General features: G+C 39.3%; 1 protein-coding gene across 1 annotated transcript; it reads right to left on the bottom strand.

Annotated features, from left to right (window-relative positions):
• Positions 1-1,680: 1,680 nt before the first annotated feature.
• LOC129395509 (BCL-6 corepressor-like) lies at positions 1,681-26,655 on the bottom strand. Its single transcript, XM_055106940.1, is given in 12 exon segments — positions 1,681-1,972; positions 3,982-4,021; positions 4,024-4,137; positions 4,347-4,424; positions 5,017-5,162; positions 10,610-10,754; positions 11,512-11,851; positions 12,207-12,532; positions 19,047-19,385; positions 19,782-20,045; positions 25,294-25,419; positions 26,649-26,655. Coding segments are annotated over 12 exon segments (2,217 nt in total).

Here is a 26,655-nt window from a genome sequence, read left to right as displayed (position 1 = left end):
AAATATGGTGTGTATACACAATGGAATACTATTCAGCCATAAAAAGGAACAAAATAATGTCTTTCACAGCAACTTGGAGCTGAAGGCCATTATTCTGAGTGAAATAACACAGGAGTGAAAAACCAAAAACTGTATGTTGTCACTTACATGTGGGAGTTAAGCTATGAGTACAGAAGTCATGCAGAGTGATACAGTGAAATTGAGATGCAGAAGGTAAGGAGTGAGATGGGACCAGTGATAAAAGAACCACACATTAGGTACTATATATACTACTCAAGTAACAGATGCACTAAAATCTCAGAATTCATCACTATATTATTCACCCATGTAACAAAAAAACACTTGTAACCCCAAAAGCTATTGAAATAAAAAGTTTTAAATAACTGAAATTAAGCCACCAAGGAAATTTGTCAACTTAAAAAAAATGTAACAACATGTTTTAGGATCACATAGGACACAGGACAGTTCAACATTTTCCTTTCCTTGACAGTTTTATTGCATCTTCAGAAAATTTCTGTAAAAGTGTTACAGAAGCATAAATCTAACAAAGTTGAAAGAAATTATAAGCACAGAATTAAAATATTTACATTTTCAAGCAAACTCAACTGTCATTAATTTTCAATATTTTATAGTGAACAGAAAAACAGGCTGGGCATGGCCGCTCATGTCTGTAATCCCAGCACTTTGGGAGGTAGAGGCAGGTGGATCACTTGAGCCCAGGTGTTTTAGAACAGCCTGGGCAACATGGCTAAACACTGTCTCTACAAAAAAAAAAAAAAAAAAAAAAAAAAAAATTAACGAAGCATGTTTACACAGGCCTATAGTCCTAGCTTCTCCAGAGGCTGATTGTGGGAGGACCACTGAGCCCAGGGATGTAGAGGCTGCAGTGATTTCTGACTGTGCCTCTGCACTCCAGCCTGGATAACAGTGAGACATTGTCTCAAAAAAAAAGAAAGAAGGAAAGAAAGAAAGAAAGAAAGAAAGAAAGAAAGAAAGAAAGAAAGAAAGAAAGAAAGAAAAGAAAAAAGGAGAAGAAGAAAGAGGAGGAGGAGGAGGAAAATAAATTAAAGTTTCTTCATTAGAAGATCATAAAATATTTGAGATTGGTTCATAGAAACTAATTTATAACCTTTAAGTTAGGTTATAAATTTCATACAATTAGTTGTGTTTCAGTGTAATTTTAAGTTGAAATATACCCAATAGCATATACCTGGCATAAGAAGATACGCAGCAAACAAAACAAAGAAGTTACAATATCAAATGCTTTTACCAAATTTATTCTCCCAAACACTTACTCAATTTTGATGACATTATTTATAAATGTTAATGATCTCTGTCATCAGAGCTTTGTGTGGAAAAAAGTCAATAGGTAGGTAGGTGAGGCTCTTTTTCCTCATTATATTTTCCTTTTAAAAGACGTTCCAAATGAAAACAAATTTATTCAAAGCAGTTTCTGTACATTGAAAATTAAAGAGACATTTCAGCAATTTCATAACAAAAGTAAGTTTAAAATAAAAAGACATCTTTCTAAATCTTCTAGCTAGAGGGTTTATCTTATATAAAGCTGAAATATTTTCATATGTAATAATGTCCCTCCTCCACAGAAGTAGTTGTACTTTGATAAATATAAACAAGGATGAACGCTAGAACACACAGTATACAGTGGGACTTGACTTCTCATCAGTGGTCCTTCTCCAAGGCCACATCCCTGGGATTTAAGCATTCCAGAGAGGAGCCAAGGAGAATCTGGAGTTCATTTGTACATTCTAGTAAATCTAGTAGTTTGTTGCTTTCCAGATTGAAGGCTTCCAAGTCTTTGGAGGAAGAGAACAAGATACTTGCTGAAATCTGTCTGTAAAACTCTGCCTCTGCAATTGGGACAATTTTCAGATGTGGAAAACTCCAGCGAAATATGCAGGATGACATTTTCACTTTCTTAAGTACATCTGAAAGCAATAACCAGTTTTGTGGTCTGCAAAATAAAAAGAAAAGGTAGTCCCAATTTCTGGCAAAAATAAAATTTCCCCCAACCATTAATTATCATCTTGAAAAAGCTACCTTATAGGCATAACAGGAGCCATTTACTTTCACTTCAACACCCCTGCCATTTCTCACCATGCCCACTCATAGACCAACATTCTTCTTTCAAGGTAAGGGTAAGTACCTACTTCTGATGAGGGTAACTCTGGATTCATCTGGTTATCAGACATTTGTAGAAGACCAAACTGAATTATATAAAGCAAGGGAAACACCTTAGTGGGATTTATTATAACAGTTCCTCCACTGCTCTCATTGCTGATGAAAAAATTAAACTCCTGTTGACTCAGCTCTCACCATAATTTGGGTAATGACTCTTAATATGTCTCACTAGGTTTACTGAGATAAGTGAGTCTGTACCCCAACCCAAAAGGATGACTATAAACACCTCTTTGATCTTCCCTCTCCCCCAAGTCCATTCCTTTCACACACTCTGCAACACAACTTTACTATTTCTATTTATAATAAACTTCAAATCAAAACCACAATATCATCTTCTCTTATTTAGGATGCCTATTATCGAAAGACAAAAATAACATATGTTGGTGAGAATGCAGAGAAAAGAGAATGTGTGTATGCTGTTGGTGAATTCCTCAAAAATGAAAAATAAAATTAACATGTGATTCCGCAATCTCATGGCTAGGTATATATCCCAAAGAAATCAAATCAGTATATCAGTAAGATATCTGCACTCTCATGTCTACTGCAGCACTATTCACAATAGCCATGATATGGAATCAACCTAAGTGTCCATCAACAGACAAGTGGATTTTAAAATGGAATATATTTACATAATGGAGTGCTAGTCCACCACAAAATGACTTGAATCTTGATATTTGCAACATAGGTGGACTTGGAGGTCATTCTATTAAATGAAATAAACCAGGCACAGAAAGTTCTACCTGTAGGTAGGAAGTAAAAAATGTTAACCTCATAGAGGTATGGAGTAGAAGGGTGGGTACTAGAAGCTAGGCAGTGTAGGTGGGAGAGGGAATTAAGAGGAGATGATTAAATGGCTATTAAAATACAGTTAGAGAGAAGGAATAACATCCAGTATTTGATAGCACAGTAGGAAAATTATAGTTAACTATAATGTATTGTCTGTTTCTAGAAGAGAAGGTTTTAATATTTCTAATACAAAGACATAATACATGTTTGAAGTGATGGGTATCCCAAGTGCCCTCATTTGATGCTTACATATTGTATGCATGTATCAAAATATCACATGAACCCTCAAATGTAAGAATCCATGGCATACTAACAAAAAATAAAGTGAAATAAAACTGTCACTGTTTACAATGGAATACACATAACTCCAGAGCCTGAGGATACTATTGTTTACTAAGCACCAATGTTAAAATGTTAAAAAAGTTCTCTTGATAAGATATTGGTCACCAGGGCACAGTGGCTCACAAATAGTGTAAGACTGTATCTTACTAAATATGACCATACACAAAAATCTCGAGTGACACTGATGATTTTCCTAATTCTACATGAGAAGGAAGATTAACGGCTTTGTACAGTACACATTATATTCCCAAGAAACCCTTGTAATGATCTGTTGAAGGATTCCTAGGACTCCTTCCCAAAGAATTTAGTAAAAGAAACTTCTGTGCTTTGGCTTCTGGGGCCTTACTTACATTGGTGGTGTTCTCATGAGGATAATTTATACTACACTGTACTGTACTATACTATACTATACTATACTATACTATACTATACTATACTATACTATACTATACCATACCATACTATACTATACTACACAACCAATTAATTAGCTGAGTATAATAAATCTTTAAAAAAAACCTATTTGCTACATCATGTAAAACTCTTAGGCATTTAGCACCCACTCACCCTCATCTACTTAAAAAGAGCTTTAAGTCCTGCTACTACCCACAAATCAGCTCAGCTAATTTTCAGTGACATAGCAGCCATGCTCACCCCTGCAAAGATGAAACTTGAATGTTGTAACAAGGTAAGAGGGGGTATCTGAAAATTTAAATTCAAACACATCACTGCAAGCCTCATTGTCATCATCCTGGTCCTCTGGTCCTGGGGGGTCTGCCAAAACATTGGATTCCCCTCCATTATCTGGTTCTAATGGAGAAAAGAAACAGACAAAGGTGTTAGCAATAGCAGGATTTCAGCTGTCATCAAATGAACAACTCTAAATAAAAATATAAAAATAGATTCTTTTCCAACGGAGTCTGTTTTATAGCATGCACAACCTATTCCCCGTCAACCACACCAAAGAAAAATGTCCTCTTCCTATTTTCCACTCAACTAAAAACAATAATATTGCTCACCACAGACAGAGCTGCCGTAGAACTCCCAAGAGCTATTCAGCTTACTGTCACTGCAACCCTGCAGGTCATTTAAGTAATCTGGAGAGAGAGGGGAAAAAAAAGATCAACTTTTTAAAAAATGTTAAAATTAGTAATTCCAGCAAAGTTGCAGGATACTAAATCAACACACACAAAAAAACCAGTTACATTCCATACTAGTGTATGGAAGTAATCCATTTCCATACTGGTGTATAGAAATGTAGTCTAGTAATGCCTGGGGCTTGCATGATTAGTTCTTCACTCACTGAGCTACACAGACTATTCTAAATAACCTCTTCTGTGGGAAGTTTGAGGTTTCCATTATCCAGAATCAAGATGTAAAAATCTGAGTCATTATTTGTTTAAAAATGCTTGGTAGGAAATCCAAATAATTTGGGGAAATCTTTTACAGCATTAGGGTAAAAATAGATCAAAGGAAATATAGAATCAACGGCTAATTACCAAAATAATTAGCTTCACTAGACTACTATATTCCGCAATACAGAAAAGCCACATTGCTGCTATTTTAAAGTCTCAAGCTTTTAAATTTGTACCTAGTAAAACTCAAATCTCAATAACCTGGTCTCCCTCTAATATTTGAATAAAGAACATATCTTGAACTTTGTTTTTCCTGTTCCTTAAAGTGACCCACCTGTTAGAAACATTTCCATAACTTTGCTGTGGGTCATTTTCATAATGGTTCTGCCTGAGTAGGTGGCCAAAGTGGGGCCAGCGCCATAGGAAAGGAGGAGGCGGACAATTTCCAAACAATCATTTTCAACTGCACCATGGAAAGGCCTAGTAAGAGATGTGCGGTGGGATTAAACTCATGCACACTTGCTCATTTCTTGACTTTTCTTTAACAATAGGCAAAATTGGATACATGTGTACCATGTAAGCCTCGTAGACACAATATTCAACTCATGAGGAATGTAACTGCCATGTACAGATAGTGAAATTGAGACACAGTTACTGACCCATGATCAAATGACAAATTATTGTTATTATACATTTAATCCTTTTAACAGGACTCATGAAGGGACTATTTCAGCACTAACTCTCAAATGAAAAATCTATCTTAATCTGAGGCCTGAAAAACTGAAGACAGAATAAGTATTTTAAAAGTTCTGAAGGAAGTATGGACAGGATGTAAAAAGATAACTCAAAAAAAAGTTTACCATTATGAAAGCTAATACAACAAACAACTGTTAAACAATTTTAAAAATGCCTGTTTGTTTATATAAAGAACCTGGGTGCAAAGATAAATGGTGAGTTTAGACTCTCCTAAAAGCCTGCCCTGGCACCTTTCACAGATCTGTGATCAAACTTGTGGCTCAGAACCAGAGTTGTCAGGATCAGGATGAGATCTGAAAAAGCACAAAGTTCTCCCACCCATGTCTATTGGAAGTTGGAACACTGCCCACAGTGCCCTCCTGATGGAATGCTGTTTGGAATCTGTGGAAAACCAAAATACGTTTTAGTTTTTTTTTTTTTTTTTTAACTATTAGCAAACCCTAATACCCAACCCTCAAGCAGCCACGACATTTACACCACCAGAGGATTCCACAACTGACAAATCTTGGTTTCTCACCAATAAACTAAGGTCAAAGGCAGGATGAAGGCCAGATCTGGGGATGTGGATGGTGATAACAGGTCCTTCTGAACCAGCTGTGGGACATTTGTACTCTCAGGACTTAAAACTCAAATATACATTTTGAATATAGTCACAATAAAGAGTCCAGAGTCTTATAAGGCAGTATCACTAATTATTTGTCACTAATTATTGATATTTTCAGGGGCTTTTGCCCCTGGGAACATTAAAGAACAGTCCAACATTCCATGCTCTCACCACTTACCAACTGAGGGAAAGATATAAACATACATATACAGGAATAGGAAGAAATAAGGCTCCAAATGCTATCCAATGGACAAGAAAAGACCTGAAAGTGAAGGCTGAAGGCAATGAGGAGTTTGAGCTTGGTCTCACTGGGAGACCATACATGAGGTATGAAGAAAGATTGTGAAGCTTCACAAGGCCTCATGAAGCAGAAAACTTCTTCAGTTGGGCAATGAAGAAAAGTTATGTCAATTCAAGGAAAAAGTGATCAAAATAATAATATCACTACCCTATCCCAACCAAATGCTATTTGTATTCTTACTTTTGAGTACAAGAATGACTTGGTCACTGACTTTTGGAAAGAAAAAAAAATTAAAAAGAAAATTAGAGAAAAAATTGTTGTTTTTTTTTAAAACAACACTGCTATAAAACCACAACAAGAAAACTAACGTGACCCTAACACTGAAATAAACCATATCTGTTGCAGGGAAACACACACACACACACACACACACACACACATATCACAGACATACACATATACATATATACACCATAACTTAAAAATCAGAATCAATCCTACAAGGGTAACCACAAGATTTTTGTTTGTTTGTTTATTTTGAGACTGTGTCTCAACTCTGTCTGCCAGGCTGGAGTGCAATGTCACAATCATGGTTCACTGCAGCCTCAACCTCACTGGGCTAGGGTGATCCTCTCACATGTCTCCTGAGTAGGTGAGTAGCTGAGATTACAGGCATGTGCCACCATTCCCAGTTGTTTTTTTTTTTTTTTTTTTTTTTTGTAGAAACAGGGTTTCACCATGTCATCCAAGCTGGTCTCAAACTCCTAGGCTCAAGTGATCCTGCTGCTTTGCTGCTTTGGCCTCTCAAGCTGCTGGGATTACAGGCATGAGCCACCGCATCCAGCCCCATGTGTAGTTCTTTTTTCAGTATTATCATTCCAACAATGTAGAGGTTATAGTAATAACATTTTAGAGTACCAGTGTTGAAGAAGAGTAACTAAAATGAGGCTGAACATTTATGAAGGATATATCCTAACTCTTGTTAAATTCGAAACACTAATTGTTTTATTTGTGGAAAAAATATATGTAATGTACATTTATCATCTTAACCATTTTTAAGTGTTCAGTTCATGGTCATTAACTCTTTCACATTATTGTGCAACCATCACCATCATTCATCTAAAGGACTTTCACCAGGCTCTGTACCCATTAAACAGTAACCCCATTAACCTTTCCTACAAACCCAGGCACCCACCATTCTACTATCAGTGTCTATAATTTTGACTTCTCTTAGCATGTCACGAGTGGAATAATAAAGTATTTGTCATTTTATGACATGCGTATTTCACTTAGCATAAATGAACGTCCTCAAGGTTCATCCATGTTACAGCATATGTCAGAAATTCCTTCCTTTTAAAAAGAAATAATATTCGGGCCGGGTATGGTGGCTCACTCCCATAATCCCAGCACTTTGGGAAGCCGAGGTGGGCAGATCATGAGGTCAGGGGTTCGAGACCAGCCAGACCAACATGGTGAAACCTCATCTGTCCTAAAAATACAAAAATTAGCTAGGCATGGTGGTGGGTGCCTGTAGTCCCACTACTCAGGAGGCTGAGGCAGGAGAATCACTTGAACCCAGGAGGCAGAAGATGCAGTGAGCTGAGATTGTGCCACTGTACTCTGGCCTGGACAGCTCTGTGCAATTGAAAAATGAGAACACATGGACACAGGAAGGGGAACATCACACTCTGGGGACTGCTGTGGAGTGGGGGGACGGGGGAGGGATAGCATGGGGAGATATACCTAATGCTAGATGATGAGTTAGTGGGTGCAGCGCACCAGCATGGCACACGTATATGTATGTAACTAACCTGCACAATGCGCACATGTACCCTAAAACTTAAAGTATAATAATAAAAAATTCAAAAAAGAAAAACAATTTAAGAATATTTTAAGTAAAGTTTATAATGTTTTTGTTATTGAATTTTATGTAATTAATTTGTTTTGACTTTGACTAGTAGTTTATAAGTTTATTAGTTTTTTTATTAGAGTTTTGAAAGTTTTTATTTGGCTTTTTGAACAAGTTATTAGAAACTTGTATTTAAGACAACTTTTGTTGGGCTGAGCACAGTGCGTCATGTCTGTAATACCAAGTTATTAGAAAGTTGTGTTTAAGACAACCATTTGTTGGGCTTAGCACAGTGGGTCATGCCTGTAATGCCAGCACTTTGGGAGGCTGAGGCAGGTGGATCACTTGTGGCCAGGAATTCAAGACAAGTGTGGGGAATATGCAGAGATCCCCATCTCTACAAAAATACAAAAAACAGTCAGGAATGGTGGCACACGCCTGTAGTCCCCACTATTCAGGAGACAGAGGTGAGAGGATCACTTGAGCCCAGGAGGCTGGAGGCTGCAATGAGCTGAGATCATGACACTCCACTCCAGCCTGGGACACACAGTGAGATCCTACCACAAAAGAAAAAAGATAATATTTGCTGTATTTATATTAATGGCAAATAAAACAAAAATTTCTTTGCGTGCTTCTTTCCTGCCAGCCCACTAATTTCTAACAAAGACACCAATAACACACATTGGGGAAAGGACACCCAATTTACTAAATGGGGCTGGGGAAACTGGATGTCCATATGAAGAATGAAACTAGATCACAAAACCTCAACAGATAACAATATCAACTCAAATAACAGACTTAAATTTAAGACCCAAAATATAAATGTACTAGACAAAAACAGAGGAAATGCTTCAGGACATTGGTCTAGGCCAAGATTTTATGTCTAAGACTTCAAAAGCATGGATAAACACAAACAAAAATAGGGAAATTGAACTCTGCAAAACAAACAATCAACAGGAGTGAAGAGACAATCTATAAAATGGGACAATATATTTGCAAACTGTTCATCCAATAAGGGACTAATATATAAGGAACTAAGCTCAACAGCAAAAAAAAAAAAAAAAAATGACATTAAAAGGTAGGAAAGGATCTGAATAGACAGTTCTCAAATGAAGACATATAAATGGCCATCATATATATGTAAAAATGTTCAACATCACTAATCATCACAGAAATACAATTCAAAACCCCTGTGAGTTACCATATTACACCAGTCAGAATGGATATTACTAAACAAGACAAAAAAATAAATTCTGCCAAGGATTTGGAGAAAAGGTTGTTTTACAAACTCTTGGGATGTAAATTAGTACAACCAATATGGAAAACAATATGGAGGTCTCTTTAAAAACTAAAATTAGAACCACAATATAATCCAGCAATCTGACTAGACAGTCTCTATCAAAGAAAAATAAAAAAGTAAATCCCGATAGGTAAACATGGAATTGGCCTAAATGCCCACAGTGAATGAAAGGACAAAGAAAATGTGGTATACATACACAACAGAATATTTTAAGCCATACAAATGAATGAAATGCTGTCACTTGCAACAATCTGGATGGAATTGAAGGTCATTATGTGAAGTAAAATAAGTCAAGCATACCAAAAGAAATATCACCTATTCTCACTCATATGTAGGAAAAGTTGATGTCATGAAGGTAGAGTGTAAGATGATAGTCTCCAGAAGCTTGGAAGTGGGTGTAGGTGTGGGCAAGATAAACAGGGGTTGGTTAATTTATGGTACAAATATACAGGCATATCAAAAGAATATGATCTAATGTTTAATACCAGAGAAGGGAGACTACAATTAACAAGAGTATGGTATATTTCAAAACATCTAGAAGAGAAGGTATGAAATATTCCCAAAACAAAAATAGTAAATGTTTGAAGTAACGCATATCCTAAATAGCCTGACTGGATCATTACAAATTGTATGGATGTATCAAAATATCACATATAGGCAGGGAACGGTGGCTCGTGCTTGTAATCCCAGCACTTTGAGAGGCTGAGACAGGCAGATCACTTGAAGTCATGAGTTCGAGAGCAGCCTGGGCAACATGGCGAAATCGTGTATCTACAAAAAATCAAAAATTAGCTGGGTGTGGTGGTACATGCCTGTGGTCCCAGCTACTCAGGAATCTGAAGTAGAAGGATCACTTGAGCCCAGGAGGCAGAGGTTGTAATAAGCTGAGATCGCACCACTGCACTCTAGCCTAGGTGACAGAGCAAGACCTTGCCTAAAACAAAAAAAAAGAAAAAAAAAAACAGAAAAGAAAGAAATCATCACATATGTGATATACATACATGATAGAATATATACCCCAGAAATATGTACAATTATTATGTGTCAAAAAGAGTTTTTTAACTAAAAACTTGTGATCTATTTAATTTACATGTTGCAAATTCACTTAATATCTGAAAAAGTTACTATTTTTCTAACCATCCAAGTTGCAGTCTAGAAACTTTAATTATCCAAATACCAGAAATCTAAAGCAACAATGACAGCCATCCTTACATAAACAATCTCAAAACCACCTGTGCCATCAAAGGCTTTGGGGCCTAAAGATGTATAGATGTGGAATTTGTTGAAGCTGTTGATTGGTACAGGCCTCACATCCATCAGTTCTATAAAAAACAACCCAAACTGAAACTGTTCTAGGTTATTACCTATCCAAGCCATTTAACACTTCTGGGAGTTAGTTTCCTCATATGAAAACAGTGATAATAGCTGGCAAAGATGATGACAGAGTAAAATGAGTTAGTTCAGATCATGTGAGCTTAGAAAGAGCACACAGCCCAGTGCTCAGTTGACATAAGTCAACATTGTCATCATGCATCTTGGGAGGAGTATGGGTGTAGGGGGCAGGAGTGAGGGGGTGATGAAGGAGCAGTGACTTGGGGAGAAACCCTAAGTCTGAATTCTTCCTCCAGTGCTCAGCCCCAGGGCTACCTTAACCCTCTCTCAGAAAGAGACCACTCAGGTCTGCTCCACACCCTCACATCTGAACACCTGTGCCCAACCTGCATTGCCACTTCCTGCCTGCTATCCACACAGGGCCACCATAGCACAGGCAACACCATATAGAGCTAATAACATCTCTTCCTCTTGCTAATCAGAATCCAAAAGGGCCCATTAAATTTCCCCAAGTCACCAAGCACTGAATTTTTTCAAGTTTTATAGCAGAAATAAGTAAACCAGACTGGAGGAAGCTGGAGCAACCTGCCTGACTGCTTGCCCGTTTGCACACTGTGACTGCACAAGCCACCAAATAGCAGGGAGACTGGGGCTAACACAGACATGCTAGTCCCCTGATGTGAAGGGGCTAAGCTCTGCTCTCCAAGTCCCCTGATGTGAAGGGGCTGAGCTCTGCTCTTCAAGTACCTCCCACTATCCCATCCCAGCTAGCAAGCCCTGCTTTCCAGCTAGAAGCAGCAGCTGCTCTAGGAGTGCTCACCAGGACACTCACCTCATAGCCAAGCCATGCTGCCCGCTGCAGGAGAGTCTCACCAGCATGCCTATCGACAATAATTCTCCTTGCTCTCAGCTGCACTGGGCGAGATTGGTTGGTTTCCTGAGGGGAACACGAGTGTGGCAGCTTCATGGACTGGGAAGCTGGTAGCAACTCTTGCAAGCAGTTGAAGGGCTTCATCTCCTGCTTGGATGAAGTCAGATCATAGTTGGAACTGGGTTCAAGTTGCTTTCTGAATCTTGGGACAGTTGACTAAGACAAAACGAATTAGTATACACAGTTAAGATTAAGACTACATCCTTTCCACATCCACTGCTTCCCCTCCTCCTTCCATAAGACAAACCTGCATGGGGAAGGCAGTTTCCTTTCCTTCCTGGGAGGTGGAATATCAAAGGAAAAGTGTTACAGACTGGGGTATGAACTTAAATTTTAATAGTTTCCAATTTTATCACCATCAAGGAAGACTTCCCCTCTAAGACAGGGAAGTTAGGAGTCCAGTAAAAGAAAGGCTTTACATCCTTGAGAAAAGCAGGTAGGTGGGGAATGTTGGGGTGAGGGGAAATAGCTCCTATATAAGCCCAAGGAGAAAACAAGTGCCAAGAGGTACCTTGCCATCAGCATTCTCAACGTAGCACTTCCCTGTTAGCAGGAACCCCTGCCTCGGGTCCTGAGATATCAAGTGCTTGGTTTTGCATTGTCTCTTCCCAGATGACTTCTCACTGTTATTAGTGTATTTCTGCAGCAGGGAGGCAGCAGGGCACTCCTCTTCCTTGTCTGTGCACAGCATGTCTGTCTTAACGCTCTCATTAACTTTCTGCTGCTTATCAGGCAGCCTCAACAATGGTATGCAGCTTGAGTGAGTCGGCTTTTGGCTGCTTGCATTGTTGGATAAAATCTTATTCTTCGGTGAAGGGCCTGAGAACATAGACAAGGCTAAATATAGATGGTGCAGAATGGTGGCAGAATAGCTAACAGGAAAGAGACACGGGGAAAAGGGCAAAAAAAAGAAAGGAGTCATTACATAGTTGTAGCCCATGCAGAAAGAAAATCCCACTGTTTTTTTTTTTATTATTATACTTTAAGTTTTAGGGTACATGTGCGCAACGTGAGGATTGTTACATATGTATACATGTGCCATGTTGGTGTGCTGCACCCATTAACTTGTCATTTACATTATGTATATCTCCTAATGCTATCCCTCCCCACTCCCCCCACCCCACAACAGTCCCCGGTGTGTGATATTCCCCTTCCTGTGTCCATGTGTTCTCATTGTTCAATTCCCACCTATGAATGGGAACATGCGGTGTTTGGTTTTTTGTCCTTGTGATAGTTTGCTGAGAATGATGGTTTCCAGCTTCATCCATGCCCCTACAAAGGACATGAACTCATCATTTTTTATGGATGCATAGTATTCCATGGTGTATATGTGCCACATTTTCTTAATCCAGTCTATCATTGTTGGGCATTTGGGTTGGTTCCAAGTCTTTGCTATTGTGAATAGTGCTGCAATAAGCATATGTGTGCATGTGTCTTTATAGCAGCATGTTTTATACTCCTTTGGGTATATATACAGTAATGGGATGGCTGGGTCAAATGGTATTTCTAGTTCTAGATCCCTGAGAAATCACCACACTGACTTCCACAATTGTTGAACTAGTTTACAGTCCCAACAACAGTGTAAAAGTGTACTTATTTCTCCACATCCTCTCCAGCACCTGTTGTTTCCTGACTTTTTAATGATTGCCATTCTAACTGGTGTGAGATGGTATCTCATTGTGGTTTTGATTTGCATTTCTCTGATGGCCTGTGATGATTAGCATTTTTTCATGTGTCTTTTGGCTTCATAAACATCTTCTTTTGAGAACTGTCTGTTAACATCCTTCGCCCACTTGTTGATGGGGTTGTTTGCTTTTTTCTTGTAAATTTATTGGAGTTCTTTGTAGATTGTGGATATTAACCCTTTGTCAGATGATTAGATTGCAAAAATTTTCCCCCATTCTGTAGGTTGCCTGTTGACTCTGATGATAGTTTTTTTTTGCTGTGAAGAAGCTCTTTAATTTAATTAGATCCCATTTGTCAGTTTTGGCTTTTGTTGCCATTGTTTCTGGTGTTTTAGGCATGATGTCCTTGCCCATGCCTGTGTCCTAAATGGTATTGCCTAGGTTTTCTTCTAGGGTTTTTATGGTTTTAGGTCTGACATTTAAGTCTTAATTCCATCTTGAATTAATTTTTGTATAAGGTGTAAGGAAGGGGTCCAGTTTCAGCTTTCTACATATGGCTGGCCAGTTTTCCCAGCACCGTTTATTAATAGGGAATCCTTTCCCCATTGCTTGTTTTTGTCATGTTTTTCAAAGATCAGATGGTTGTAGATGTGTGGCATTATTTCTGAGGTCTCTGTTCTGTTCCATTGGTCTATATCTCCATTTTGGTACCTGTACCATGCTGCTTTGGTTACTGTAGCCTTGTAGTATAGTTTGAAGTCAGGTAGTGTGATGCCTCCAGCTTTGTTCTTTTGGCTTAGGATTGACTTGGCAATGTGGGTTCTTTTTTGGTTCCATATGAACTTTAAAGTAGTTTTTTCCAATTCTGTGAAGAAAGTCATTGGTAGCTTGATGGGGATGGCATTGAATCTCTAAACTGCCTTAGGCAGTATGGCCATTTTCATGATATTGATTCTTCCTATCCAAGAGCATGGAATGCTCTTCCATTTGTTTGTGTCCCCTTTTATTTCATTGAGCAGTGGTTTCTAGTTCTCCTTGAAGAGATCCTTCACATCCCTTGTAAGTTGGATTCCTAGGTATTTTATTCTCTTTGAAGCAATTGTGAATGGGAGTTCACTCATGATTTGGCTGTCTGTTTTTCTGTTATTGGTGTATAAGAATGCTTATGATTTCTGCACATTGATTTTGTATTCTGAGACTTTGCTGAAGTTGCTTATCAGCTTAAGGAGATTGTGGGCTGAGACAATGGGGTTTTCTAGATATACAATCAGGTCATCTGCAAACAGGGACAATTTGACTTCCTCTTTTCCTAATTGAATATCCTTTATTTCCTTCTCCTGGCTGATTGCCCTGGACAGAACTTCCAATGCTATGTTGAATAGGAGTTGTGAGAGAGGGCATCCCTGTCTTGTACCAGTTTTCAAAGTGGATGCTTCCAGTTTTTGCCCATTCAGTATGATATTGGTTGTGGGTTTGTCACAGATAGCTCTTATTATTTAGAGATATATCCCATCAATACCTAATTTATTGAGAGTTTTTAGCATGAAGGGCTGTTGATTTTGTCAAAGGCCTTTTCTGCATCTATTGAAATAATCATGTGGTCTTTTTCGTTGCTTTTTTTATATGATGGATTGTGTTTATTGATTTGTGTATGTTGAACCAGCCTTGCATCCCAGGGATGAGGCCCACTTTATCATGGTGGATAAGCTTTTTGATGTGTTGCTGGATTCAGTTTGCCAGTATTTTATTGAGGATTTTTGCATCGATGTTCATATGTTCATCAGGGATATAGGTCTAAAATTCTCTTTTTTTGTTGTGTCTCTGACTGGCTTTGGTATCAGGATGGTGCTGGCTTCATAAAATGAGTTAGGGAGGATTCCCTCTTTCTCTATTGATTCGAATAGTTTCAGAAGTAATGGTACCAACTCCTCCTTGTACCTCTGGTAGAATTTGGCTGTGAATCCATCTGGTCCTGGACTTTTTTTGGTTGGTAAGCTATTAATTATTGCCTCAATTTCAGAGCCTGTTATTGGTCTATTCAGGGATTCAACTTCTTCCTGGTTTAGTCTTCGGAGGGTGCATGTGTCCAGGAATTTATCCATTTCTTCTAGATTTTCTAGTTTATTTGCATAGAGGTGTTTATAGTATTCTCTGATGGTAGTTTGTATTTCTGTGGGATCGGTGGTGATATCTCCTTTATCATTTTTTATTCCATCTATTAGATTCTTCTCTCTTTTCTTCTGTATTAGTCTTCCTAGTGGTCTATCAATTTTGTTGATCTTTTCAAAAAACCAGCTCCTGGATTCATTGATTTTTTTGAAGGTTTTTTTGTGTCTCTATCTCCTTCACTTCTGCTCTGATCTTAGTTATTTCTTACCTTCTGCTAGCTTTTGAATGTGTTTGCTCTTGCTTCTCTAGTTCTTTTAATTGTGACATAAGGGTGTCAATTTTAGGTCTTTCTTGCTTTGTCTTATGGGCATTTAGTGCTATAAATTTCCCTCTACCCACTGATTTAAATGTGTCCCAGAGATTTTGGTATGTTGTATCTTTGTTCTTGTTGGTTTCAAAGAACATCTTTATTTCTGCCTTCATTTCATTATGTACCCAGTAGTCATTCAGGAGCAGGTTGTTCAGTTTCCGTGTAGTTGAGCAGTTTTTATTGAGTTTCTTAATCCTGAGTTCTAGTTCTAGTTTAATTGCACTGTGGTCTGAGAGACAGTTTGTTATGATTTCTGTTATTTTACATTTGCTGAGGAGTGCTTTACTTTCAACTATGTGGTCAATTTTGGAATAAGTGTGGTGTGGTGCTGAGAAGAATGTATATTCTGTCAATTTGTGGGGAAGAGTTCTGCAGATGTCTATTAGGTCCACTAGGTGCAGAGCTGCGTTCAGTTCCTGGATATCCTTTGTAACTTTCTGTCTCATTGATCTCATTTTCTAATGTTGACAGTGGGGTGTTAAAGTCTCCCATTATTATTGTGTGGGGGTCTAAGTCTCTTTGTAGGTCTCTAAGGACTTGCTTTATGAATCTGAGTGCTCCTGTATTGGGTGCATATATATTTAGGACAGTTAGCTCTTCTTGTTGAATTGATCCATTTAGCATTATGTAATGGCCTTCTTTGTCTCTTTTGATCTTTGTTGGTTTAAAGTCTGTTTTGTCAGAGACCAAGATTGCAACCCCTGCCTTTTTTTCTTTTCCATTTGCTTGGTACATCTTCCTCCATACCTTTATTTTGAGCCCATGTGTGTCACTGCACATGAGATGGGTTTCCTGAATACAGCACAGTGATGGGTCTTGACTCTTTATCCAATTTGCCAGTCTGTGTCTTTTAATTGGAGCATTTAGCCCATTTACATTTAAGGTTAATATGGTTATGTGTGAATTTGATCCTGTCATTTTGATGTTAGCTGGTTATTTTGCTTGTTAGTTGATGCAGTTTCTTCCTAGCCTTGATGGTCTTCACAATTTGTCATATTTTTGTAGTGGCTGATACCAGTTGTTCCTTTCCATGTTTAGTGCTTGCTTCAGGAGCTCTTTTAGGGCAGGTCTGGTGGTGACAAAATCTCTCAGCATTTGCTTGTCTGCAAAGTATTTTATTTCTCCTTCCTTATGAAGCTTAGTTTGGCTGGATATGAAATTCTGGGTTGAAAATTCTTTTCTTTTAGAGTGTTGAAAATTGGCCCCCACTCTCTTCTGGCTTGTAGAGTTTCTGCGGAAAGATCAGCTGTTAGTCTGATGGGTTTCCCTTTGTGGGTAACCCAACCTTTCTCTCTGGCTGCCCTTAACATATTTTCCTTCATTTCAACTTTGGTGAATCTGACAATTATGTGTCTTTGAGTTGCTCTTCTCAAGGAGTATCTTTGTGGCATTCTCTGTATTTCCTGAATTTGAATGTTGGCCCACCTTGCTTGATTGGGGAAGTTCTCCTGGATAATATCATGCAGGGTGTTTTCCAACTTGGTTCCATTCTCCCCATCACTTCCAGGTACACCAATCAAATGTAGATTTGGTCTTTTCACATAGTCCCATATTTCTTGGAGGCTTTGTTCATTTCTTTTTATTCTTTTTTCTCTAAACTTCTCTTCTCACTTCATTTCATTCATTTGATCTTCCATCACTGATACCCTTTCTTCCAGTTGATCGAGTCAGCTACTGAGGCTTGCGCATTCATCATGTAGTTCTCGTGCCACAGTTTTCATCTCCAACAGGTTCTTTAAGGACTTCTCTGCATTGGTTGATCTAGTTAGCCATTTGTCTAATCTTTTTTCAAGGTTTTTAACTTCTTTATCATGGGTTCGAACTTCCTCCTTTAGCTCGGCAAGGTTTGATCATCTGAAGTCTTCTTCTCTCAACTCATCAGAATCATTCTCCGTCCAGCTTTGTTCCATTGCTGGTAAGGAGCTGCCTTCCTTTGGAGGGGAGAGGTGCTCTGATCTTTGGAATTTTCAGTTTTTCTGCTCTGTTTTTTCCCCATCTTTGTGGTTTTATCTACCTTTGGTCTTGGTGACGGTGACATACAGATGGAGTTGTTGTGTGGATGTCCTTTCTGTTTGTTAGTTTTCCTTCTAACAGTCAGGACCCTCAGCTATAGGTCTGTTGGAGTTTGCCAGAGGCCCATTCCAGACCCTGTTTGCCTGGGTATCAGCAGTGGAGGCTGCAGAGCAGTGAATACTGGTGAATAGCAAATGTTGCTGTCTGATCATTCCTCTGGAAGTTTTGTTTCAGAGGGGTACCCACCCATGTGAGGTGTCAGTCTGTCTCTACTAGGGGGTGCCTCCCAGTTAGGCTACTCAGGGGTCAGGGACCCACTTGAGGAGGCAGTCTGTCCATTCACAGATCTCAAGCTGCATGCTAGGAGAACCACTACTGTCTTCCAAACTGTCAGACAGGGACATTTAAGTCTGCAGAGGTTTCTGCTGCCTTTTGTTTGGCTATGCCCTGCCCCTGGAGGTGGAGTCTACAGAGGCAGGCAGGCCTCTTTGAGCTACAGTGGGCTCCACCCAGTTTGAGCTTCACGCCACTTTGTTTACCTATCAAGCCTTGGCAATGGCGGGCACCCATCCCCTAGCCTCGCTGCTGCCTTGCAGTTTGATCTCAGACTGCTGTGCTAGCAATAAGCGAGGTTCCGTTGGCATAGGACCTTCTGAGCCAGGTGTGGGATATAACCTCTTGGTGTCCCATTTGCTAAGACCATTGGAAAAGTGCAGTATTCAGGTGGGAATAGCCCAATTTTCCAGGTGCCATCTGTCACCCCTTTCCTTCGCTAGAAAAGGGAATTCCCTGACCCCTTGTGCTTCCTGGGTGAGGCGATGCCTTGCCCTACTTTGGCTCATGCTCAGTGTCCTGCACCCACTGTCCTGCACCCACTGTCCAACAGTCCCCAGTGAGATGAACCCGGTACCTCAGTTGGAAATGCAGAAATCATCCATCTTCTGTGTCGCTCATGCTGGGAGCTGTAGACTGGAGCTGTTCCTATTCAGACATCTTGGACAATATTTTGAAAATCCCACTGTTAACTCTTACTTTGGAGCAACTTCAATTTTAAAATTAAGTTTTCAGACATAATTATCCCTCATTTAAATGGAAAATAGGTTAACACATCAAACTGCAAGTAACAATTTTCTTCAAAGTGCTCAGACAAGAGAACAGAGCACTCTCGTACCAACTCTCTGTGTACATTCCACAAGGAAGTGGGTAGGGTAGTCAAGAAGTGGCCTCTGCATACCTTCTTCATTGTCACTGGGTTTAAGAGATTCTTCCAACCAGCTTCTGTTGCCTTTGACCTCTGCCCTTTTCTTGCTGAGTTTCTCTTTCATGATATCATAATCCCAGGCAGTGACCTCAGGCTGGACTCTCTGTGTCACTTCCTTCCTGCTTTGCAGACTAGGTTTGTTCTCTGCTGCCAACACCTGCTGCTCCCACTGTTCTCTAAGGTGCATCAAATGGTGTTTCTTAGGATGTAGCCCTGTAAATGTAATATACACCTTCAGGTTGGTCAGCTCACTATAATGTGGGTCTTCTAAGTGGACAGAGGAATTTGTCACTTCCCTCTAGGGCCAGGTATCTAATGAATAAATAACTAAAAATTAATCCAAATGCTGCCTTGAAAGAACAAATGACTTTATGCATCACCAGTAGTGTGAGGGGAGGAGAAGGGAAAGGAGTGTGGTTACTCTCTCTGATTTGGGGAGAGAACCTAATTATTTTTGACCCTCTCTGGGCTTGAGTGCCTGCATCTGGCTGTAAAGCAGGTAAGTTATGAGTGGAGTTTGTGGGGCTCCATGGTGGAAATCTCATGGAAGAGGAGTGGGAATAAAAACTCTTCACTGCTATGTGTCATGGCTTCCCTCCACTGATTCTGTTTATGGGGCTACATGCCACACATCCACAGGCCATGTCTGTCCACTGTGACTGTATGTACAGGCCCACTGAGAAGGCAGCTAAAGGTGACAAAACTCACCTATATAAACCTGTTTTTGCTTGTTTTTTAGGAAAGAGTCCTCTGGCAACTTCTCTGCAGTAGTCTCTGTCTGGTTGCTGTCACTTGAGACTTTGTGTTTCCTTTCCAGTTGGAGGATGGGGCTGTGCATCACATCCATAGCTACCTGGTCTGCAGCTGGCTCACCTACAGGCTGCCTTTCCATTAAATACTTCTCTACAGGAAGATCTTCATCCTTTAGGGCTTTAAAGGAATTGTGCTGTTTGTTTCCAGGACTATGCTTGCCTAGCAGGAGAGAAAACCAGAATACATAAGTGAATTCAAAAATCACCAAGAGAAGGCAGGATTCAGGGAACAGCTGAGACCATGCCAAGGTAATCTGCTATTGACAGATGCTTCTTTAGAAACTGGAGTTCTCACATTGTTAATATCAAGTTCTCATAAATAGACTTGTCCAAAGGAAGGATACACTGAAGATGAGCAGCAAGCAAAGCAGAAAGTTAGACATACACCACACTCATAATTCTCTCCTTCTACCTCTGTATATTAGGGGAATGAGACAAATAAGAAAGAAGATGAGACATCAATGCTATCTTTTTTAAAAAAATATTACAGTCCTTTCTTTCAGCAGCATGATCCAATCAAGCCAGGACTGGCATAAATATCTCTACAGTAATACGTGCTGAGGTCATTATTTTGAAATAAAAGACTGATGAGATGAAGACCGAAAATATACCCAAAATGCCATCTACTGAAGTGGTAACACCAATATTCACTTGGACCAACAGCAGAGATCATGAAGAAGGAGGGAAGGGAGACAGCATGTCAAAAGAAACCTAAACCCTTAATGGGCAGAAGTAATCGTCTCTTCCATAGGGCCCATGGTCCAGGACATGGCAGCTGCCTGCAAAATCAGCAGAGGGAAACAACTTCCAGAGGAAGGCTGAGAACCTGGGCAGACTTAAGGTGCTGCGAAGAGGGGTCTGGGAAAAGCCAAAGACAAGGTTTGACAGCACATGCACAAGTTCAGAGACAATTTTAAAAAACTCAGTCTGCTGGTTGCACAAATGTGGAAGGAAAAGCTTTTCACTGAATCCAAGGAGCTTCCATTTCCTGTTCAACATAGGACCACCACAATGAGGACACTGGTCACACCAGCTGGGACTAATCAAATGTTTGTAGAACTACAGACAGCAATTTTGTATGGAAAATGTATGTAGAACTACAGACAGCAGTTTTGTTTGGAAATGAGGAATATGTCACCAGAAACTGGATGAAAGGCTACCCTTGCTAAAACAAGTTCAAGGAAGTTGGCAGAATTGCCTTCATGTCCAAGGATGTTGTGAAAGGCAGGACTTAAGAGCGATGAACTAGGATATCTAGAAGGACACTAAGTCTTAAAACATTCATGGTACTATATGGCTTCTTTTGGCAAACTACCAGCAAAATGAGAGAAAAGAGAAATGATTTAAAGACAAAATTTGTAATTAAAAAGAAAGCAAAATGAATATATTTGGCAAACTCTGTCTAGTCATGTAAAGAAAAACAAAGTGGTTTCAAAAGAATAAAAACAACATATAGCAAAGCTATCATTTGCTAAAGAGATAGTTCAGATATAAGGAAAACAGGTGCTATTCATCAAGGCAATGGGATAATGAGCCTGAAGGCATTTGAGAGATCTTGGAGGCAAGCTATGGCCTTGTAGGCAATTACACCCCCTCAAGTATCTATTCCCTGCATTTTGTTGCAGTGATCTTTGGCTGCCCCAGCAATGGCTCAAGCTGGCCCAGATGTGCCTCATATCTCACTGCCAGAGGGGATAAGCCTTAAACTATAATAATATCCATATAGTTCTGACTCTACAGGTACACATAATCCCTGAGCCAGGGCCATGTTCACCTGCATTATAAAAGATGTTTTGGACAGCCTGGGGTTTCAGGCAGAGACATGGCATAGGGGGATAGCCAGGACAGAGTTCCCACTATAGTAATGTTTTGTGGAGCTGTGAGTCTGGAGCCAACTCCAAGAGCCCAGAACTGTAGAACAACCAGAGTGCAACTTCAGCCTGGAAGAGCTACAGGAATGTAACTCCAAGCCATGAGAGCTTCTGGGTGAACTAAAGCCCAGCAAAATCATTCAGGCAGGAATGCCTAGGCCTTGAGGGCTGAACTCTTACCTCAGTGTACATGATGTAAGGCATGAAATCAAAAGATATTATTGTCCAGCTTTATAACTCAGTGTTGGCTGGGCAGGGTGGCTCACGCCTGTAATCCCAACACTTTGGGAGGCTGAGACAGATGGATCACGAAGTCAAGAGATCGAGACCATTCTGGCCAACATGGTGAAACCCCATGTTTACTAAAAATGCAAAAAATTAGCTGGGAGTGGTGGCATATGCCTATAGTCCTAGCTACTCAAGAGGCTAAGGCAGGAGAATCACTTGAACCTGGGAGGCAGATGTTGCAGTGAGCTGAGATTATGCCACTGCACTCCAGCCTGGCAACAGAGTGAGACTCTGTCAAAAAAAAAAAAAAAAAAAAAAACTCAGTGTTGTTGTTTTTCTCCCTCTTTTGTATTTTGGGCTTACTTGGAACCAGTTACTCCTTTCTTCTTGCCTATTCTCCATTTTTAAATGGGAATGTCTTTCCCATGCCTGCTCCACCATGGCATTTTAGAAGCACATAACTTCACAGGCTCACAGTAGAAGAGAAATTTGTCTTATAGTAAATTAGGTCTTGTGTCCCATTCATATCTGATTAAGAAGAGATTCTAGATTTTGGACTTTTGAGTTGACGCTGGAACGAGTTAAGATTGTGGGGCTATTGGGACGGAATGAATACATTCTGCATATGAGAAGGACAGGAATTTTCAAGACTACAGATGGAATATTATGGTTTGAATGTTTCCCAATATTCAAGTGTTCGAAATCTAGTCCCCAGTCCAACAGTGTTGAGAACTGGGACCTGCAAGAGGTAATTAAGTCATGACCATGGGACATTAATTAATGTCATTACTGTGGGAGTGAGTTAGTTATTGTGGAACTGAGTTCATAATTAAATTAAATGAGTTTAGTCCCCTTCTTCTCTTTCCCTTGGGCTCTCTTTCCCATCTGCTTTCCATCATGGGATGCAACTGGAAGATGGAGCTCGCCAGAGCAGTCCCTCATAATTCTTGGCCTCCAGAACTATGAGCAAATACATTTCTGTTGACTATAAATTACCCTGTTTGTACCAGTAGAAAACATACTAAGACATGAATTCTTCTAGTTAGATCATTCAACTTATTTGATCCAATTAGCCTCCCCTGAAGGTACCATGGGAGGGAGTGGGGATGTAGAGTGAAAACCTAAGTATTATCTTAGGAAATGCCATGTGCAAATGGAAAAGTATACTTTTAAACTTTTAAAGTGTACTGTCTTCTCTCCTTAACTCCTTTAAGGTAGAAAACATTTTGAAAAAAGTGATTGCATGGTGTCACAATGCAATTGTGAGTCACAATCAGGAAGCAGCTTAGCTAGTGTGGGACCCAACCCAGAATGAACTTCCCTTCCCACATCAAATATCAGATTAAGAAGCTCTTAACCTGAGTGTTTTAGATTCTACTTTTGTCTTTTATATCTGAACTACAGATCTCATATGGTCATCTATATCTCTAACACTCTCAACTTTGTCTAAGGCATTTTTCTTGAGGAGATACTTTTCCAATTAAGTTTTACCCCTACTGCAAAATTATCTCTCATCCACCTGACCTTTTGCCCAAACTGAGAGCATCTTTTACTGGAAGAGTTGTGATGAGTTATTTCACAGGGTGAAGTCAGTGGGCAATGATTGGCTAGTAACCTCATCTCTCTGCTCAGTGAATGACACTACCTCTATAAGAGCCCTGGCTGACTCTTGTCTACTCCAAAATTTCCCATCTGGCAAAAGCTACCCAGTGAGGGTAGGGAGGTTTCCCCTTCACATACCACCTTTTGCTCCCCTCTTCATGAGGAGACCAGCCAAAAAAGGATGGCCAGCCTGCTACACAACTGTGCCTTGGAAGGTTGTAACTCATCTCATGGGCATTCTCCCGACACCCCATGTAGTACCAGGAAACCCAGGGGACCATGACCTCATCCTGAACTATTATCAAGAACCCTCCATTGCTAAACGTGGGGTTCACTGCAATCACACTTACTCACATAGAGTTCCCCTACCTCTCAAAAGGATTTTTCCCCAAAACTGGTTCCATTCACCATTTCCCAAATCCTCCAAGTCATTAAAAAAAGGGACAATAATTTCAAAGAATTGAGGTATCTTCACTATTACCTCTTTGCTCAAAGATTCTCATTCCTCTAAATGAACCCCTGCCACTCCCCTCACAAGATATTACATGACCTTACAAAAGCCAGTAATAATTCTGCCCACAGTGATGGCCCAAGATACACAGACTATCAGCTATACAGGTGAGAAGTTCTATGTTCCATTGCTGCACATCTTAACCTGGATGTTCTCAAATTAGACTATTTCAGTCATCACACACAGCATTAATCACACGGCAAAGGATATAAATTAAGAGATGTAGGGGTCCTAACCATTAGACTCTACCATAGCTGTTATTTTAAGCCCTTCTAAAAAGCAGAAAACCATGTGCCCTTGATAGATAAGAATGTAAATCTGTTATCTGAGGTCTACCACCTGCTCCCTGCAACGTGGTCTTATGAGACACAGCACATACATTCCATAATTTATCAAAGCTGTGCCATAGTAGTACTTCATAGAAGTATCTCCATGGCAACATTTACAAGTCTCCACAGCAAAAATAAATTCTGCCACTGTTGGTGCCACAGATGCTGGGCCCTAACAAGATGGGAGGAGACTGAGACTTTTGAGGGTTTCCCATGATCCATTTCCTCTGCAGGCAACTGTATCAGCTCCAGCTGAGACTAACCTTGTTATAACTTATGGCCTCTCCATCACGGGCATCAACTTTCTCTGCATCTAATTCAAGATAGTCTACAAAGCATTCAGGCATATTCTCCTGGAAGAGAAGTTCCTGAGCCAATAATTCCTGCCCAGGCATTGCGACCAAACACACCCCAGGTCTGCTTCAGTGAAGTGGCTGGCAGAAGAGAAGGAAACCCACATTATCGAAGGAAGGGCTAATATGTACATCTACTATGTATCAACAAAAATAAATCAATAATTAAAAACCTAAAAATTGTATTATACTGTTTCTAACTATAGGGCCAAGCCTCCTTTATAAAACGAGATGTGTCCCTTGTCTAAAGGAAAATAATACTTCATAGATTATTAAAAGGAAATTATCTTTCACAGATAATTCATTCCTGATTGCCACAATGATTAAAAAGACAATCAGTCCTTCACTCCACAGATGGCAAAAACAGCCCATTTTTCTGAGAAGACACCAAACAGAAGTCAGAATCTTGTATGTGATTGCTTTATCTCACCTCCCTGGGCCCTGGGAACAGGATCACCCTATTGCCACCAGTGTGGTAATTGAGCCACAAAGCAAGTGGCTCAGCTGTACTTACATCTCTCACAGTTATTCTGGCTGGCAATATCCTCCTCCAGAAGACATTTTGGCTTTTTGTCCTGATTTCCTTTCCACCTCTCTGAGTCAGCTGTGCTGAATTTGTATGGCTTGGCGTCCTTGGTTTCTGAATGGAAAAAAAAGAGGGATGAAAATCAACACCTTATTTTAAATGCTATTTCATTTGTCTTACAACTAAAGAAAAATATGTCCAAACAAATGTTTGCCCAAAATTAACCATGGACATAAACTCTTTAACCATACTGTTTTCAAGGAGTTTATGTATCTAGACACACAAGCTATAAGCATGTATATCAGTGAACACATTTTTGTGCACATTCTCTCTTGGAAATAAAAACACAGCATACACACAAAACAGAAACAGCAGGAAAAAAATCTCACAAGGAATATAGGCTATAAACTACCTTTTGAATATTTGGAAATAAAATTTAACTTTAAAGGCTTATATAATATTATAATGACAATAATATGAAAAACATAAATTTGAAGAACTGAACTCATATTAAACACTAGGCAGACATAAAATACTGTCCTTTTTTAATTCTTCTAGTCATGTAATTAAAATGGGCACTCAGGGGGTCATTTAAATAACTTCATTTATTTTTATAAAGATAAAACAAATTCCTTTTAACATTCCAAAAAAAGTGGCCTATTCATCTTTGAAATAAAAGTAAAAATCTTAGAAAATTCCTATACAACATGTATCATAATTAACTTATCAAGTTAAATATATGCTATATCCCATTCTGCCAAGAGGTACGGGAGAGAGCGAGAGAGAGAGAATGTGTGTGTGTATGTGTGTGTGTATGTGTGTGTGTAAGTTGCACGATCCTGCAGAACCACAGCTGCTACACATCTTCTCAAGCAAGTAATCAAGTAAGGTATTCTGAGCAGCTAGATATATTGGTTATTTTATCAACAGAAAAATAAAATCAATTGATAGGTAAATGCCATGCATTTTTTAGAAATTATTCACAATAATTAAAACTTCTGTTACAGGCTGAGCATCTCTTATTGTAAATGCTTGGGACAATTATTTTAATTTTTTATCAGATTTTGGAATATGTACATATACATAATAAGGTATCTTGACTATGAGAACCAAGTCTATACAAAAAAATCATTTATGTTTCACATACACTTTACACACATAGACTAAAAGTAATTTTATTCAGTATTTTTAACAATTTTGCATATGTAACAAAGTTTACGTTAAGTATTTGTTTGTGGGCTTTTCCACTTGGGGCATGATGGTGGCATTCAAAAGTTTCAGATTCTGTAGCAAAGTATCCAGAAACATGTATATCCTAAGTACTACTATTCACATTCCCTTACTGGACAT

This window comes from Pan paniscus, chromosome Y (genome assembly GCF_029289425.2).
Source record: "Pan paniscus chromosome Y, NHGRI_mPanPan1-v2.0_pri, whole genome shotgun sequence".
In the NCBI taxonomy this organism is placed as follows: domain Eukaryota; kingdom Metazoa; phylum Chordata; class Mammalia; order Primates; family Hominidae; genus Pan; species Pan paniscus.
The sequence above is the reverse complement of the archived record's forward strand: the minus strand, read 5'-3'. Positions and strand labels throughout refer to the sequence as shown.